The sequence below is a fragment of the Daphnia pulicaria genome, chromosome 11 (genome assembly GCF_021234035.1).
Source record: "Daphnia pulicaria isolate SC F1-1A chromosome 11, SC_F0-13Bv2, whole genome shotgun sequence".
Taxonomy (NCBI): domain Eukaryota; kingdom Metazoa; phylum Arthropoda; class Branchiopoda; order Diplostraca; family Daphniidae; genus Daphnia; species Daphnia pulicaria.
In genome coordinates, this window is record NC_060923.1 from 4,177,075 (window position 1) to 4,194,558 (window position 17,484).

Consider the following 17,484-nt stretch of genomic DNA (forward strand, 5'->3'; position numbering starts at 1 on the left):
AAGTAGCTGCTGCTGCTTGGCTCACCCGTCCTGGTTTTCTTTCATTAGTAACACGACATCTGCGCTTAATTAACAGCTATCTATCAGGCGCTGTCAGCTACGCTTATATACACCACACAGAGTAGTACTATAAGAAAGGGGAACTGGCGCTGGCTGGCTGGCTGGCTGCCGGACGCATGGTATACATGCCGGAAATCTAAGAGACTGTTTCATTTCGAGCTGACGGACTTTGTGTGTGTCCGCCTTTTGCTGGGCTGTGCTGTGGGCTGGCGAAATGTATTAGACGACACATAAACCGTCGAGACCAACCACCCAGACGGCCGTCTCTCTCGGCGAGCGGCTTGACGTTCAATCATTCTCTCCCGCTCTCTCTTGTATGATATTAAGTCCGTCCTTTTGATAGAAGGAGGAAAAGAGCTATTTTTTGGCTGTCGTCACAAAAGTGACATCGATTCATTGTTACATCAAAGTGAAACTTTGCGGGTCGCCGGGCACAGCCACACAGGACCCGGCCGCCCCGCCATCATCTTGCAAATCTTGCGCGCGGTGCATTTAAGAGAAAAAAGCGCCGAAAACCCTTTTGACAATCTAACAGTTCTCCCCCGGCGGCGTCGGTGGCGTCGGTTGTTGAAAGAAAAATCGACGGCGCATGTCTCCCAAAAGAGACGACGCCGGTAGAGTGTCGAGAGAGAGCGAATCACTTGCATGGCTATATATAATATTCTTTGATGTCTTATAATATCCATCTAAATATGTATAGGCATTCGACATGTCGAGTTTTTGATTTTTTTAAAAATAGGCGACTAAAGATTAATATCAAAACAGACTGAACCATCGTCGTCGTCTTCAAAGTCGAGAGATCTATAAAAACCCGGCTGCCTTTATATAGCTGTATGTGTGTGCGAGTCGGCCCTATCTCACTCGAAATGCCATCGGAGCGCGGATAATCAATACAGTTGGTGGCTCCTTGTTTTCTCTCTCGACGCTTGCACCCACTCCACTCTCCGCTTCTCTCCCGACAGTTTTTTTCTTTTATTTTGTGACTCTTAGAGTCGATCCTTTGCTGCTTCTGCTTCTTATTCATTTCCTTCTTCTTTTTTGCTGAAACTTCTGGCAGGAGCTACTACTAGCCCCAGCCATCCGAGAAAATGAGATGGGCTCTGTGATCTCTGCAAAAACTTGCCAACTCTCTCTCTCTCTCTGCTGCCGGATAGAAAAGAGAGAAAGACTCTCTATAGGGGGAGACAAATGTTGTGCACATCGTAATAGAGGACTGTATCTTATAGGCTACAGAGTCGAGTGTGGCTGCGAATCCTTGAAAAATCCTGGTGGAGAAAAGAAAGAAAGAAAAACTTCGAGGCCCTTTTTTTTTGACATGATGACATGCTGAGCTTGCCAATCACGATTGGTTCTTTCCCGGCACGTTGGCTCCTGTCTGCTATATAGAATAGAGTATCTCTCGTCGTCGTCTAGTTATATTCTCGTCGCTCGTTATCGATAGAAAAAAAGCCAAGCACACGACTACGACTACGACGACGACTGACTTGACTTTTAAAATAACTGACGACTTCGTGACTTTTCTCTCTCCGCCAGTTAGATCTAGCGCGCACAACACACGTATAAGTAACTACCGCGTGGAATAATACATATACACTGTATACATATATGTACGCCAGAATCTATCTCAGATAAGGGTGGCGGCCAAAAATAAAAGGTCCCGCGTGATTGCGAAGACGTGACCCCCTTTGCAAAGCGTTTGATTGGCATTATCGTGTCAAACAGACGTAGGTGCGGTGTGTGACGTGATGTAGATATGTCACAAGTCATATGCTGTACTTGCGATGAAAGACAATTGCATGGGGCTGACGACAAATTCCTGGATAGTCACTGGACTAGTTGGCAGCATCAACTTTAAAGACGAATTTCTCCTCTCGTCTCTTGCTCTCTACCAATTATAATCTTGTAGCCGTGTCTATAAGTTATTGCCGGAGGGAGAGCAGAGAGAAAGGCTGCCGGGGGACAAAAGGATCCGATGTGCCATCCACAACTTGGCCAGCACCAATTGTTCTACACATGAAAGTTTATTTTCCCCCCCAACATTTGTTTCAAAAGCCAATTAAACGAACTGTGACATATAGATGTGTATACGTCTGATTATAGGGCTACTGGAGACACTATAGGAAAAGGTAGAAAGTATATATACGACACACAACACCGGTGTGTACTATACATATACGGTTATAATAAGCAACAAAAAAGGATAGAGTGTAAAAGTTTGGCTGGCTGGCTGGTGTTATATATTGATGGTTGAACACAAGTTTGCTGGAAGGAAGAAAGTTGGAAGGGTTATATGTTTTTCTTCATTTTTACGTCTTTCTGTAGACCCGCAACTTAAGCGAGCGACTGATCGAATAGGTAAAGAGCCAAATCTTTGCTGACTTCCTCTTGGACCATGGGCACCAGGTTGGTGAGATGCCCTATGTATAGACAATAATATATTGGGTCGATACTATTAATCGATTTCAGACAAGTTCAATACCAGACAACTCTCGGATCCGGCTGACGTGTTCCGATACGAACTGGTTTTCCAAGAAATCGCCAAACTTGAATCAAAAGAAAGAAATAGTTGACCGTTAGCGCCCAAAATATGTTCGACCAAGTTTAAGTATAGTATCTTTAAAATCTCGGATGTATCAAAGGTTATCTCGACTGGTAGGTTGCACTTGAGAATGTAATAAGCTCTGGACATTGTCAGAAAAACTTACGGCGGCGTCCTTGACGGACCCGTGCAGTTGGTGCACTTTGAGGGCCAGCATTTGGTGATGGTCGAGGGCCAGCGCCAGAGCTTCCACTTCGGTCCAGGGTTTGATGCCAGTGTTCAGCTGTGTGTTGTTAAATTATACGCGTTGGCGTGAAAATAATCGACATGTAAGAAGAGTCAGGACAAAAAACAAAAACAAAAAACAAACAAAACAAATATTTGTTGTGTTTCTCTTATTTCTTTGCGATATAATTACGTTTTTGATGGAGAGGCCGGAGCTGGACTCGATGGGAGCCACGCCCGTTCCTCGCTTGCCGGCGTACTTGATCAAGCTGATGGCCTGCTGCCACATGTTATCGGACAGACCGTCCAAGTACTTGCTGAATCCCAATCGGTTCTCGAAGTCGGTCTCAAAGTGGCTCGACTTTTAATAGCGGAACCAAAAACAAAATTGTAGAGAAGCTCATCCTTTTATTTCCAATCGGGATATACGCACAACCACACATTTCATATCGCGCTACTCATTTGGATTATGCTGCTGCTCGTTTTTGTCGTTGCGGTTAATTCTAGACGTATTCCGCACATCTTAATTGGATTATATAAGACGCTATATTTATTTTGACGGGAAAGAACATTCAACAACTCTGCGAGCTATAAAGTAATTTATTATAAATTAAGTGCTAACGACAGAGAGTGTGGGAAAGAAAAAAAGAGGCTAGATTATTTAGTAGCGTACACGTAATAATGATCACAATTACAACTACACACAAACTCTTATTATTATTTCCGACTCATTTACTAAAGAAAAGGTCGACTGTCCAGCTGCTGGCTCTCTTAATTGATATCAAATAACCAATTAATATCGAGCAGCAGATCCGGCTTCATCAAGCCAGCAGCAATGTCTCCTATAAATAAAGGCCTAACGAAGCGACAAATCATTTTCTCGTTTCGCGGAAATCGTCAGCCCCCGTCTACAGCATTTGCTGGACCAACAATGAGTCGTATATTATCTCCTGCACATCGTCTAACTATATATTATCCACTAATGCAATCAAGCTAGTCTCAATCACACACCTAATAGAGACCCATATAAAGAACGACATTTGCCCTATTGAATGAATCGGAATTAAATTTAGAAATAGGTATAATCATATTTACCATGATGGAATAGATGAAGCTCTGGGAAATGTGTTCGGTGATCAATCCTTGGAATTGCGGTGTGTACTTGTAGAAGTTGCTGAAGGAAGCCGAGCAAGCCGTGTGATCTATTATTATGTAATCAAGTTGTTGCGTAATGGTGGTCGTAAGATTATTATTTTTCAAAATTATTTACCGTATTTGCCGCCATCTTCTTCGCTGAAATCGTCGGCCTTCATGGAGAGAAGGTGGTCGGAGCATTTGGCGGCGGCGGCCGAACGGGCGCAGGCCACAACGGCGACCAGGACAAACAGGAAATTGGCAATGACTGACTTCATGGCTGATGGAATTTTTTGTTTTTACGATGTGAATGTCGTTTCTAACGACGATTGACAAGTATAAAGGAAAAGTTAGAGATAGAAATCACAAAATCGCTGGAGCAAAAATTGTCAAACAAACTGGAAAATCTTTGACGCTTTCGAAAAAAATTTGTTGGCGGACGATGGCTGAGCAACGACTAGATGAGGAATGAAGAGCCTTTAGTCTCCCAACTCGGGTCATATGGTGATGGCGTGCCAGCAGAGAAAGTGATAAGAAATAACGCTTTCGAAAAGATTAGTTGGCCAAGAGAAAGAAATATCGTGTCGAACAAAGCAAAGTCAAACATTATATTATACTATCTGGTCCGCAGCATACCAGGACAATCATTTCGATTTTCCGGTTGAATCGGTCCGAAACGAAATGACAAAGCAGAAAACAACAACAACAAACAACAACCTCGCAGACTCTATATACATGTAATAGAAACGCGCACACACAGCATATAGTCGGGCAAGAATAAACGATTGCAAAATGTGCCACTCAATCCGCTATCAAAATGAAAAGCCTTGTACACTCAGAGCATATAGCGCCCTGTTTAGGCAATGCACATACGCTCTGAAATCAAAAGAGTATTGTCGCAAGAATCAAACCAAAATAGTCGGAAACGTCTGTGGGGCAAAGTTCTGAGCCTCGTTTTCTACCAGATAGAATATGTCTCATGTCGTTGTTGCTAGGACCATGGACTGTGCCAAGGCTATTGATGATATGTCACAATTGCCTACCATTGTGTCTGGCTGCTGTGCGCCTCTGGAACACGACAAGGCAGCGCCGGGAAAACAGATAACACTCGCCACCAGATGTGTGTGGCGTATTATATTGTGCTGCTGCTGCTGCTGCTGCTGCTGGTCCTATAGACACACACAAACTGTAACATATAACAAAAGGCGATTTTTTTTCCATTTCACATCATTCCAACAAACGTTTCCACAGTGTCAAGATGAAGCTCGTCTACACAGTTGCTCTCGCTTTCTTGGTGGTTTTGATTGCCCAATCGGCTTACGGTATTATTATTATAATATCCAAGTTGATTTATTATTTTATTTTAATTGAATTTTTCTTTCCCTGGGCAAATGTATTATAGCTTCTGAAAAGCTGTCGGCCCAGGACTATGCCTACAATTCCACTTGTCTCAACCACCTCCGCAGTCACATCAAGCGTGAACTCCAAGCCGCCGTGACTTACCTGGCCATGGTATATAATATCAAATCAATTTGAGCTAATATTCCAGTGCCTGGAAATCATGTGTTTTTTAATTGTTACAGGGTGCCTGGGCCAACCATTATGCCGTTCAACGCCCAGGTTTGGCCAATTTCTTTTTCGACAGCGCTTCCGAAGAGCGTGAGCATGGCCTGAAGCTCCTGGGCTACCTCCGTATGCGCGGACACAACGACCTGGACATCCTGCCGTCTTCTTTGGTATACATCTGTCATTTGTCACTTCCCCCAGCCACCCACCCTTCACTTTCTCGTGTATCATAATCAAACACGCAATCTCTTCTCGCCCGGTAACAGGAGCCGCTCAACGGCAAATACGAATGGGAGAACTCGCTGTCGGCCCTGCGCCAGGCGTTGAAGATGGAGAAAGACGTCACCGAGTCCATCAAGAAGATAATCGACTATTGTGCCGACGCTGAGGACCATCAAGTGAGTAGTTGATTTTGATTACATTTCACGCACAGAGTGCACAGCTGTCTACATGAACTGTACACACACACACAAGGAGAGCCACCCAGTTTCAAGTGTACGCAGAACACGTCGATGCTCCCTCCTATATATCTAAAAAAAACCCAGCTGGTAATGGAATGGTGTACCTCTCCAATCACGGGCTATAGTGTCTATATAGTAGAGCTACTGTGTATACTGACTAGACTCTAATACTTGAGTCGCGGCCCCCGCTAAATTTAATGTTTGTTTTATTTTTTCCTTTTTTCCTTCATCCTCTTCTTTCTTTCTTTCTCTTTTGCTCTGCGCGTTTCTAGTTGGCTGACTACTTGACTGGCGACTTTATGGAAGAGCAACTCAAGGGACAACGAAACGTCGCCGGACTCGCTAACACCCTGCAGGGCGTGCTCAGGAAGCAGCCGAGACTTGGCGAATGGATCTTTGACAACAACTTGTCCAAATCAATGGCCGTTTGAGAGAATCCTCTCCGCTCCGCCGCTGGATGGATACAAGATCATCGAAAACTTGTTCTTACCCCCCCAAAAACTTTCGCACACTGCATTGCGGTCGCCATTTTCCCCCTCCCCACACTTTTGAAAGTTTAGAACTTTTGTAGTTGAATAAAAACAGAAAATTCCTCTTCGAATTAATTACAGTCCTTATTTTATAGTCTTATTTGATCGATCCCGGTTGTAGCCTTTTAAAATTTAAGCGGCCGGGAAACAAATAAACATTTCTAGACTTTCTTCTTCACCCCCATTAAGAAAATCATTTGATTTATTTTATCTTTTAATTCTTTTCGCAATGCGATGATGATGACGACGCTAGCGAAATCCATACAAAAGAGTACATATAGAATGGCGGATATAAATTCTCAGATTATTAAAAAATACACCCAAGTTTCTACTCTCTGATTTTTCCATGGCTGCAGCAACTTGAACTGGTTGCGCGAATAGATTTGATATCGTCACAACAACTCTCGGGATGGTTAACAAATGGAAACATCACGTCATACAGCTCGTCGTGCATATCAATGCTGAGCTCGTATACATCCAGAGCTGACGGGGGGAAACTCTGATGCGGATGCGTCCCATTCAATAGACGGGATTCATCGTCGTTTTTGGCCGCGTTTTGATCACGCAAAATCTTCTCCAGACATCAGAGACGACGAGAACGAGAGAGTAGATCATCACGATGACGACGAGTATATACCATACAACATGAAGGGCTGCTGCTGCTGCTGTTCTCCCGCATAAGTATGCGCATCGGAATTACACGATTTCCCGGACGTTCGTCATTCCTCATCATCAGCAGTACGTAGTAGAGTCAAACAACGGCGGGTTCAACTTCAACACACACACAGCATTACTTGGCAAAGTCTTTGAGTTATTAAGCGCATCTCGCTCAACTAAGACTCTGCTGCCGAGCTGTATTTTAGTCGTGAAATGCGCAGTTTCGGATCTTCCCGCAAGTCATTAGATTGCTGCCGTCGTTCCCCCTCTTTTACTCGGGGTAGCAGAGCTGCACGCCGGGAAGATTGACGGTAGAGTGCCGGGACGACGACAAGGGGCTCCCAACTCTATCTAAGACACACTCGGCGGTTCCCTCTCTACTTTTCGATCGATGATTGACGTTCCCTTCATCCTCCTACCCCCACGCAAGAAAATGGGAAATAATCGTAATAAAAAAGTTGCGCGTTCGCTCTTGCTAATAGCTTCAATGACGACGACGCAAACACAAACGACAGAGAGAACGCCGCAAATGTTTCGGCGTAGACAAAGCCGAGTGTGGCCTGAAGAAAAACAATGGCAAAGCATTGTGTGTGTGTGTGTGTGTATGTACACGAAACCAATTCATTAATCATCACACACGCACACAATCGATCGCCTTTATCTCAAAACCACAAATCGATGAGCGCCGCGCCACGTTCGTCGTCGGTCTAGTAGCTTTTATTTTGATGTTCACCGACACATCGAATTCGACCTTTACGGTTATACATATATATATATGTACCAAGGCCGATCGACCGACGAGGACTCGGCGGCGTGATTGGCTTTATCACGCCCGCGGAAAACCAGTGGCCAGGAAAATAAAACAACAACAACATCATCTCGCGTGTTGCGGGACTGTTTCCCGCGCGGTTTTGGGGGTGAGAAACTGTAAAAAAAAAGGAAAAGGAAAATACTCCCAGTGGTGGTGGCGGCTAGATGTTTGCGAGTTAAATAATAATGATTTCTCGGGTGTGTGTGTGTTTCCATGCGGAAGAAAGTAAAAGAAAAAAAAATTAGAGAAAGACATGGGGCCGTGGTTACGCAATAAAGAATGGCGATGCTCATGAACTTTTATCACGTCGCTCGTGTTATTTATCAATTATTACCTCGGGTGAAGGGGGGGGGCAGTTGAGGAATCGATTTTCTTTTTCTTTTTTTTTTCTTTTTTTTTTGGGGGGGGGGAGGGTGTCTTACCGGGGTTATACACCAAACAAAAAAATGGTATTAGATTTCAAATAAAACTTATTCCCTTACCCTTTTTTGAGCGGTTTTTGTTTTTTTTCATTTCTAATTCCTATCGATATCTTATTATCCGTAAGCGTGCTGATTAAAACAATATTGGGCAAGTGTCGTCTGCTTTCATCGAGTTTAAAATTTCAAAAAAGTCAGAAACAAAGATTTTATATTGTTATAGATTTGTTTGTTTTTGATTACCGTCATACTCCATGCTGTTTAGCAGGTAATTAAAACTTAGAATGATTTTGGGAGCTATAGAAGAGTTAAACCTGTTCCAAATGTGTGAAATGTCCTGACTAGCATTATTCATGATGCAATTGCCCTGTTGATGCATAACAGTTTGTTTGTATTATGTAACCTTTTCCTTTTTGTGAATTCAGGCCAGAGTCAGCCATCATAACCACACAATATGCAAGTTTTTGTTGTGCAGGTGTTGACCTGTCACCAGCAACATTCCCAGGATCACCGCTTGGGTAATGATTTACTTTACTTTTATTGACCTGTGACCTACTAGATATTATAATGCTGCACTACCTTCATCAATACAGTGTATTACATGTAAGCCTTTCATTCTCCCATTTATTAACCTTTAGGGTTTACCCAGTGTCTCATTTCAACTTTTCCTGACTTATTGTTTCTGTCAATATTTTTTTCGGAATCCATTTTCTATTTTTAATTTAGGTAAACAGCATCCCTCTTGATTGGAGAAACTACCGATGTCGGTGTGGGTGTATTCACGAGGACACCCTTTACCCTATCCCGTCTGGTGTAATTTAACTCTTCAGTTGGAGCAACTGTGGATGCCTGGCTGTATTTACCAGGCATAAAGGTAGGACGAAATTGATCTCTATTCTTCCTTTTGGACAATTGCTGGCAGTGACTGCAACTGTTTTCTCTCTCCGTTTTTTTTTCTCAGTCAGGGTTCACTAAAACTCTCATTTGTCCAACGACTGTAGATCAGGCATGTTTTTGTACCTCGCAATTTTTTCGGTGGGTAAACAACATCACATTCAAAAATATTTGAATTTAAACACTTGAAGCAAAGTACAACAAGACATTTTTCTTTTAACCAAGAAGAAGCTGCCGCCACACCAGCACCTCCCCGTTACCATTAGCCTCTCTCGTCTATAGACTATAACGATGCTATGCATGAACTTTTATCACGTCGCTCGTGTTATTCATCAATTATTACCATTAGCCTCTCTCTCGTCTCTACGTTGCGCACACTGGCGCAGTGGATAAAATGCAGTAAATTTCGATTCAAGTCGCGTTGTGATTCACGTTTCTGACAAGATGGCAGCTCAAACAATATATATAGGGTGCCATGTGAAAATTTAGTGGGGGCGCATAAATTTCTGACCCGGTTATACGAACGACGCGCATGCACACACTCTGTGATGGAAGGCAGCACTGGAAAAGTCTGCCAACTTTTTTTTTTTTTTCTTATACCACTCGTATTATTATTCCGGCCGTCCGGGGCGTGGGAAAAACCATTAGACAGACTACACGGTTCCCACACCAGTGTCTCAACGGGAAGAAAAACAAATAGTTGATGGAGTGGCATCACAAAAAATAGTTTCAACGAAAAGAATGACCCACTCAGTCGTGAACAATTGCGATTATGTTGTATTCTCTTTTTATTTTCTTTTTAACTAATAACAATCTAATGGTCCGTTGATGATTTGGGGGGAAGGGGGGGGGGATTTCAAACGGCCAACATTTTTAAGCGAGTGATTGGTCGAAAAGGTAAAGAGCCAAATCGCTGCCGCTGGTCTCTTGGCTCATGGGCACCAAGTTGGTCAAGAATCCGGAAAGTTGGCGGATGAGCTCGACGTTCTTATTTACAAACTGGTTCTCCAAAAAGTGGCTCAACTGTATAAAGCGAAAATAGATGAACGAATCAAATTAAATCAATATGGGGGGGAAAAAAGAGAAATGTGATCTGTTTACGGAGGTGTCCCGAGTACTTCCGTGAAGGTGGTGGATCTTGGAAGACAAAGCGTGGTGCTGATCGTGGACTAAAGCCAGAGCTTCAATTTCAGTCCAGGGTCGGATGCCTTGGTTGAGCTGGAATGGAAAAAAAAAACAATTCAAAAGAAACAAATTAATTTCGAGTTAATGAGGCGCGCGTGGGAATAAAAAAGCTCTCGAGAGTTTTCGTACATCACCGGAAATGCGGAGGCCGGTGCCTGACGAGTTATCCATTAGCGGAGCGACGCTTCCGCCTCGCTTTCCAGTGTACTTGACAATTTCGACGGCATTGTTCCACATCGTGTCGGCCAGGTCGGCCAGGTACTTGCCGAATCCCAAACGGTTCTCCGCGTCCGTGTCGAAGTGGCTCGACATAATCGAGTAAACGAAGCTCTGAGCGATGTGCTCGTTGATCAAATTATGCACTTGCGGAAGATGCCTCTCGAACGTGCTGAAGACGGCCGAGCAGGCCGTAAAGTCTATTTTCCACGTGAGTAGAAAAGAGATGACGCGCATTAAGAATATAAGGAGAGCAGAGCAGCAGCAGCAGCAGCACTCCCCCGCCCGCCCCATGAGATTAGAGAGGTCTATACTCTTGCGCAGAGTATACACATCCGCCCAGCAGCCAGGCTAAACATGCCTGGGAACATCAAAGGGAGAAAACTCGATATATAAGCCTTACCGTATTGGTTGCTGCTGCCGGATTCTTCGCCATCGAAACCCGACCAGCCGCCGTCGGCTTTCATGGAGAGGACATGATCGGAGCATTTGCCCGCTACAACCACGTTGGCAGAGCCGACGAGAGCCAGGCAGATGATGACGGCAATTTGAGACATGAACATTCTTGCTATTGGGTTGACGCACTGATGGCCGGCTATTCGCGGGTAATGGCTGAAATAGGAATGAGCTGCTGCTGTGGCCGCAGCCCGGCCCCCGCCATCGCAACAACCCGCAGATAACAAGCGGGCGGGCGGCAGAACAATCCGCGACCAAATTGTTTTTATCGGTGGGCACAGCAACAACAGCAGCAGCATTGCTGGCTGTCGGTCCAATAAAAGAAATATATTGTCCAGGACTCGTTGTTGGCGACCCGCTATATTCGCGGCCAGCTGCATTTTGTGCTTGCTGGGAAAAGAAGAAGTGGTCAATCATCATCATGTGTAATTGAGTCAATTGGAGTTTTTATCTTTTTTCCTTTTTTGTTTTTTTGGGGATCCGGAATACATAGCTAGGGAGCAAGGGTCGCTGGGTTTCGGTTCCAAACAAAGAACTCTAATGACGAAAAGTCGCTTTCAACTTTTACACGAAGTTATAGAAGGGAAAGGGGGGGGATAGCGATGGTAATCAGCAGCAGCACAGGGAAACAATCGATCCTTTTGAAACTCGGTCCCGGTAGTAGAGTATATCAAATACCGACTAAACCCAACGTTTGCCGTCTCAGCTGTCACGAATGCGGAATATATCCATCTGGAATCGGTCCGCTTAACTTGGGTGGAAATGTTATGTCCTTTATTGAATTCATGTCAATCCAATAATTTCAATTTGCCGTGACCACGCCTAGTCAGCGGGACCTGTCAACGGCATTCACGCGAGAAATGGCCACCTACTTGGGGGAAGGGAGGTATATATCGGCTCCTGGCCGGAGCCCATCAGCTCCGCCAAGATGGAGAAAAACACGTCGCCGAATATCCAACAAGACCCGTCCCCCCCCCCCCCCATCGATTATTGCACAGCTGTCCGAGACCGCCATGCGAAACGGATATTGGACGCGTCACTCGGTTCTCCCCCCTTTTTCTCGACTCTGCTTTCGGCTGGGCTCCTATTCCGGAATCGGGTACGCGGTGTCTTATCATTTTGCGTTGGGTCTTGTATTTCCTCTTGTCAAGCAATTTGCTTCGCGACTACCTGACCGACAATTTCACGGAACCGAGAACAACACGCACCACCGATGGCAGTTCCTTCCCGGAAAACAACCGCCCTGCATATTTCAATGATTGGATCTTTGACATCCTAGCCGGGCTCGTCGTCTGAAACAATACGATCCTATTAACACGCGGCATTTGATGGTGGAGTAAATCGACAGGCCAAAAAACCCAAAAACCCAATTCTTGTTTGAAGGATCTCTTCAACTAGATGTTTATTCTCTCCCAAACCGATGGAATAAACTAAAAAAGTGTCAAGGATTAAATAGCGCTCGACATACACGAGTAGTGTTTGCTTAATTAGAAATGACGTAACTATTCAAGTGAAGAGAGGTAGGAAAAATAAGAGGAAACAAAAAGAAACATTGGCGAATGATTTGTTTCAGCCCATTTTTTTTAGAGGTCATTGATTATAAGGAGGAGTAGTAGGCTGGGGGTGTACAGAGTGTGTGCAACTGTTGAAACTTTGCATCGATATTATAATTGACAACAGAGAGGAGAGAAAAAAAACGCAATTAAAAATATAATTTTCTTCCTACAATTCCCCTGACCGTAGACCACAAAGTGTTGGCGGAACGAAAGTTGAACAAATTTCTTTTAGAGCTTGGCTTTCGTCGCCAAGATGTTGTTCTTGTCCGTCGATGCGGCCAAAGGGAAGAGGGGTAGGCTTTTCTTGAAAGCCGCTACATCCTCAACCAGTTCCGTTTCCTTGATTTGTGGTGGCGGTTGCGATAAGGTGACGCCGCCGTTGTTGTGCACCACCGGTTCCGATTTCTCCAGCGAAACATTCGACGCCACGATATGCACAGCCATTTTGCGGCGCATCGGAGACTGGTGAAAGACGTACGAACTGAAAAATTCCAACAGCTCTTGGTGCGTGATCTGCATTAGCTCCTCCACTTCAGCGTCGTCACGCTCGAAGAAATATTGTCCAGTTGTGATTTCTGACCAGTAGCGCACGGCTCGGTGGCTTAGCTGTTTGGGTTTCTCCTGCCTGCGGACAGACAATGCCGTCTTGTGTCGTTCAAATTCTTCGACCGACATCTCTTTCAGCGTTTGCTAAAAAGACAAAGAAAAGAAAAAAGAAAAAAAAAAGCGCCGGGTCAATACAATCAAGCTCTTCACAAATCGTGATCAATACCAAGCTGCGACACAAAAATCGATTATTCGTTACCTCCATGCCGTGAAGGAAGGCCTCAATGCGTCCGTCCACGTAGGCAGCTATTGACATTCATAAAACCGCAATTAAAAAATGAATTAAGTTTGACGTTTGATTTCGTACGGGTTTTTTCAGACTGCACGATGAAGCGCAAACCCTGGACACCGTGGGCTCGTCTCACGCCACTGAACACGATGTAACCCAATTGCTCCTGGGTTCGCAGGACATTGAAACAAGGCTCCTTGAGGATTTGCATGGCAAGTTCGAGTAGCATGTTGGATCGCTTGTCTTCCAAGCCAAGCTGCAAGTACGTTTCGACGCAATGAGTGGCGTGCACCTCGTTGTCGGCGCAAAACAAGAAGTTCGCCCCTGACAAATGAGAAATAAAAATGCTGAGACTGAAAGTGCAACCTTGTTAATTTTTTTTTTTTTTTTTACCATCGTTCATTTGAACTTCGCGATCGCGTATCAACTGACAAGGAAGCAGTGGCTTGGTAGCAAAATGAGTTTTGAGACCCGATTCCACCGTATCGACCATGTCCATGGCTTGCTGCACTCATGAATTATTGAAATTCAATTCAGATAATTAATTATTTAAACTAATTTCTGGTGGAGAGAGAGAGAGACTAGAAGATCAAAAGTCTACCTGCTTGGTGAGGTTTCCATGAAATAGAAATTCCAAGTGGAGCTGGGAGAAGAGAAAGGGGATGAAAGACTGGAGCGATTCCACCGTCAAGTCATCCGTGGAGTTGAGTAGATCTGTTTTAGACCAGGCTCTTTCCGCTAAAAGCATGTTGGTATGATACGTGGCATGTTGGTACGGCTGCTCAGCCCTATATAAGCGAGACATGACAGCGTAAACATTTAAAAATGCATTTCGTTTTGCAGTCGCTCTAGTTACCTGAAGTTCTGCAATGCCCGAACATAAGACTCCTTGAGAATCTTAAAGCGTTGAGGATCAACAACAAACGTTGTCAGCTTCTCAATCAACTTTTGCAAAAGAGTTGGCAGCTTATCGTTGTAACCCTTGAGGCTCAGCTTTAGAAATTCATTGCCAAAAACAATACGCGTTAAATATAATCTCAAAAAGGTCTTGAATAGAAGCAAATGAAGCCTACCTGAAGACCATATTTGGTACTTTGGAGAGCATATCCTAATCCAGCGACTTCAGCGGCGTAAGTGAATTCATTCAGCGCGTCATGAAACAAACTCGCCAGTAGACAGACTTGAGAGCAACGCAAAGGATCCAAGTAAGCTATGGGGCTGATGAACACAAAGAAACGTTAGTCTTGATTGAATTCAATGAGTTTTATGATTCATTTGCGCTCCAACCTGAACATCTCAATGTAGACCACCGCTTTGGGAAGTAAGAACTCTGCATCCTGCTTGAACCACACACGACTCAGTTGACTATTTTTTAAGGTGATTGGCCAGGCTTGAGTCTAAAAAGAAAGGAATCACTGCAGGGAAGATGTAAAAGAATAAAATTGATAAAACGTTTAGCTACTTCTTCTCTGGGGACAAGATCCAGTTTCTCGGGGATGAATTCGTTACGATGCGGCATATGCAGTTTGTCCGACAGTCCGGCATTTCCCCATGTCTCAATGTCCTTTAAATCAATTTTCTCCATCTTGTATGCCGTTCCGTACCATGTCTCCTTGGAGTCGGCTACTGCTTCAAACTTTTTGCCAATAACAGCGATGCTACGTGATAAATAACAATTTATGATCAACTCGTATTCTTCATCAATATTAGCAGAAAAGGTAACAAACCGGATTTTTTCCGGGGTCAACATATCCAATAAGGAAGTGACCAAATCTGGTTTCCATTCTTTGAAGGAATAATCGCCGCTGATGACCTCCTCCATGGGATAGTACTGGAGCTTGGAAGCCAGGCTGCAAACGTACGACTGCGGCTTCTCCTTATCCTTGAATCGGAATTGCACCCTAGAAAGACCTTCTAGTTCATCAAATACCCATTTTTGTGGTCCCAGCTTTCGTAACATGTTCAGGTACTAAGGAGAGGAAACATGAAATAAACAAAATAATCACAATGAGTAACTAATGATGTGAATGGTCATACTTGGAAAGCTAGAGTGACTATATGATCCACATGTTCAATTCCATCTTCGGTCAGGTCAACGTTAATTCCGAAGAAGGCAAATCCCTTAGCTCCGCTGCTTTCTCCAGCCATAAGTGAGTTGACCCATCCTCGATTTTTCAATTCGGATAACAAACTGCCTGGTCCTTCATGGCCAATCAAGTGGCTAAGGTAACGTTCCGGCTATCAAAAAGGTTTCATCTGTTATATACAATTGCAAGCCTTGGGCATGGATTAAAGTAACCTACTTGGGTTGCATAATGTTCCCTCATGTCAGGTACGGGAAAGGTGATATTCAAGTTGCGAATATCTTTGACTGGGACAACTAGTCCTCTAACTTGAAGATTTTCAGGACCGAATGGATGTTCAATCCACTCAGGGGATTCCACATTTTTATTCTCAACTTCGGCGAATAGCCCGACACAGAGTTTCTCAAGTTCATCTAGGGATTCTAGATTTAAAAAGAACTCATTAGAAATAATGATTAAACGGAATTCAGAGGTGTAGTTAAGGAGCTAGTCACCTTGTCCAAGGACGACTAAAGACATCAAATTTGCTGAATACCATTTCTTATGAAACTTTAGTAATTCTTCACGAACTTGGATTCCTCTTTCTTTGGGAATGGTGTCTAATGTCTCTTTGTTACCAGTACCGAACTTGGAATAAGGATGGTTCGGGTTAGAAGTAGACTTTTCGAGCTGTGAAAGACGCCAAGCATCGCTCGGGATATTTTTGACGTGCTCCGAGTCTACGGCGTTAACTTCCCTGTCTGTTGCACTCTCTGTGAAAAGTGGGGTAAGGAAAAACTGTGCAAAACGATCTAATGCCGCCGACAGTTCGAGAGGGACAACATCAAAGTAATAGTTGGTGTGATCTGATGCTGTGAAGGCATTTGAACTACCACCTACAAAATTAAATATAATAAAATGATCTCCAGTCTACAAATTTATCTTGTCTTGTTATCAATCTTTACCGTGTTCACTGAGAAATCTTGGATATTCATTCTCCACTGGATATTTCTCAGTTCCCAGAAAAAGCATGTGTTCACAAAAGTGAGCAAGTCCTGGTAAATCTTGGGGGTCACACATGTGTCCTGATCAAAGAATAGGAAAAGTAAGCTATTATACTTTATTACATAATTGTGCAAGTCTTGGAAATCCTTACCAACATTCACCTCCATAGCAGCAGCAGACTTATCAGTTGATGGGTCGCTTACTAGTAAAATTTTCATTTCATTGTTCAGCAACAATCCTCTGTATTCCCTTTTATCCTGCTCAGATTTCACAATGTTATCCCACCTTTTATAAGAATTTTTTCCTTCCATTTTTACTATAGGTGATGATGAACTTTGCCTGAAATAACTCTTTTTAAAAAATAAATTCAATAAGTAGTCTTGATTAATAATACCTGAACAGTAAAGTAGAATTTCCGAACAATACTTTGGATCTCAACTTTAAATTGCAAGATATGCGGGCTACTGTAACTATATTCACTACTACTGCACAAGAAGAAAATAGCATCCGCATCAAACGAAAGTTAATAAATTATCCGGAACCAAGATTCTCCAGTAACATAGCTAGCTGGCGATAACTGATAAAGTTTGTAAAGAAATAACCGATAATCAGCAATATGCTAATGAAAATTCGGTAAAAAAATTGTGTATGCCGTGTTTAGACGGTTTAGACTTTAGATTACTGAAAAGTCTAAATTCTGGTGAATTCTGATGTTCGCTTGTCGTCTGCATTTAAGCTTGCTTACGCCAATGTGCAAAGTGCAATAACTGCAATGTCATTTCGCAGTTAAGCTTTACATTACGCAATAAGAAAAATGTCTCTACATTTTTAAAGATAACTTTAAAAATAATTACGTGTTTATGAGATTATCT

The 17,484-nt window shown here is 43.5% G+C and overlaps 4 protein-coding genes across 4 annotated transcripts; 1 reads left to right on the forward strand and 3 right to left on the reverse strand.

Annotated features, from left to right (window-relative positions):
- Positions 1-2,062: 2,062 nt before the first annotated feature.
- On the reverse strand, positions 2,063-4,474 carry LOC124315575 (ferritin heavy chain-like). Its single transcript, XM_046781347.1, has 7 exons — positions 4,358-4,474; positions 4,095-4,277; positions 3,920-4,026; positions 3,018-3,185; positions 2,766-2,882; positions 2,540-2,603; positions 2,063-2,477 (listed from the first exon to the last, which is right to left on the reverse strand). Exons 2-7 carry the CDS (start codon positions 4,234-4,236, stop codon positions 2,392-2,394), a joined length of 684 nt encoding a protein of 227 aa, XP_046637303.1. The 5' UTR covers positions 4,237-4,277; positions 4,358-4,474; the 3' UTR covers positions 2,063-2,391.
- A 645-nt stretch (positions 4,475-5,119) lies between these two features.
- Positions 5,120-6,685, forward strand: LOC124315608 (ferritin subunit-like). Its single transcript, XM_046781392.1, has 5 exons — positions 5,120-5,280; positions 5,361-5,470; positions 5,542-5,694; positions 5,791-5,922; positions 6,258-6,685. The coding sequence occupies exons 1-5, from the start codon at positions 5,217-5,219 to the stop codon at positions 6,414-6,416; spliced, it is 618 nt and encodes a 205-aa protein (XP_046637348.1). The 5' UTR covers positions 5,120-5,216; the 3' UTR covers positions 6,417-6,685.
- A 3,365-nt stretch (positions 6,686-10,050) lies between these two features.
- LOC124315466 (ferritin heavy chain-like) lies at positions 10,051-11,324 on the reverse strand. The gene is made up of 4 exons (XM_046781164.1): positions 11,101-11,324; positions 10,611-10,897; positions 10,398-10,514; positions 10,051-10,319 (listed from the first exon to the last, which is right to left on the reverse strand). Exons 1-4 carry the CDS (start codon positions 11,258-11,260, stop codon positions 10,170-10,172), a joined length of 714 nt encoding a protein of 237 aa, XP_046637120.1. The 5' UTR covers positions 11,261-11,324; the 3' UTR covers positions 10,051-10,169.
- A 1,199-nt stretch (positions 11,325-12,523) lies between these two features.
- On the reverse strand, positions 12,524-17,323 carry LOC124315126 (insulin-degrading enzyme-like). Its single transcript, XM_046780568.1, has 16 exons — positions 17,007-17,323; positions 16,764-16,951; positions 16,573-16,692; positions 16,123-16,503; positions 15,848-16,050; positions 15,582-15,782; positions 15,272-15,513; positions 15,007-15,202; positions 14,832-14,941; positions 14,618-14,762; positions 14,401-14,537; positions 14,146-14,332; positions 13,938-14,049; positions 13,623-13,868; positions 13,515-13,561; positions 12,524-13,399 (listed from the first exon to the last, which is right to left on the reverse strand). Exons 1-16 carry the CDS (start codon positions 17,123-17,125, stop codon positions 12,938-12,940), a joined length of 3,096 nt encoding a protein of 1,031 aa, XP_046636524.1. The 5' UTR covers positions 17,126-17,323; the 3' UTR covers positions 12,524-12,937.
- Between the last annotated feature and the right edge of the window lie 161 nt (positions 17,324-17,484).

Bases quoted from the DNA above. Each gene is read 5' to 3' on its own strand.
- LOC124315575 (XM_046781347.1), bottom strand. From the start codon at position 4,236: ATGAAGTCAGTCATTGCCAATTTCCTGTTTGTCCTGGTCGCCGTTGTG. The intron at 4,027-4,094 runs GTAAATAATTTT...ACATAATAATAG, and splicing joins AGAAGATGGCGGCAAATACG to ATCACACGGCTTGCTCGGCT. The intron at 2,883-3,017 runs GTAATTATATCG...AACAACACACAG, and splicing joins CCGGCCTCTCCATCAAAAAC to CTGAACACTGGCATCAAACC.
- LOC124315608 (XM_046781392.1), top strand. From the start codon at position 5,217: ATGAAGCTCGTCTACACAGTTGCTCTCGCTTTCTTGGTGGTTTTGATT. The intron at 5,695-5,790 runs GTATACATCTGT...GCCCGGTAACAG, and splicing joins ACATCCTGCCGTCTTCTTTG to GAGCCGCTCAACGGCAAATA. The intron at 5,923-6,257 runs GTGAGTAGTTGA...GCGCGTTTCTAG, and splicing joins CCGACGCTGAGGACCATCAA to TTGGCTGACTACTTGACTGG.
- LOC124315466 (XM_046781164.1), bottom strand. From the start codon at position 11,260: ATGTTCATGTCTCAAATTGCCGTCATCATCTGCCTGGCTCTCGTCGGC. The intron at 10,898-11,100 runs GTAAGGCTTATA...CGTGGAAAATAG, and splicing joins CGGCAGCAGCAACCAATACG to ACTTTACGGCCTGCTCGGCC. The intron at 10,515-10,610 runs GTACGAAAACTC...TTTCCATTCCAG, and splicing joins GCCTCCGCATTTCCGGTGAT to CTCAACCAAGGCATCCGACC.
- LOC124315126 (XM_046780568.1), bottom strand. From the start codon at position 17,125: ATGCGGATGCTATTTTCTTCTTGTGCAGTAGTAGTGAATATAGTTACA. The intron at 14,538-14,617 runs GTAGGCTTCATT...GAATTTCTAAAG, and splicing joins GTACCAAATATGGTCTTCAG to CTGAGCCTCAAGGGTTACAA. The intron at 14,333-14,400 runs GTAACTAGAGCG...TCGCTTATATAG, and splicing joins CGGGCATTGCAGAACTTCAG to GGCTGAGCAGCCGTACCAAC.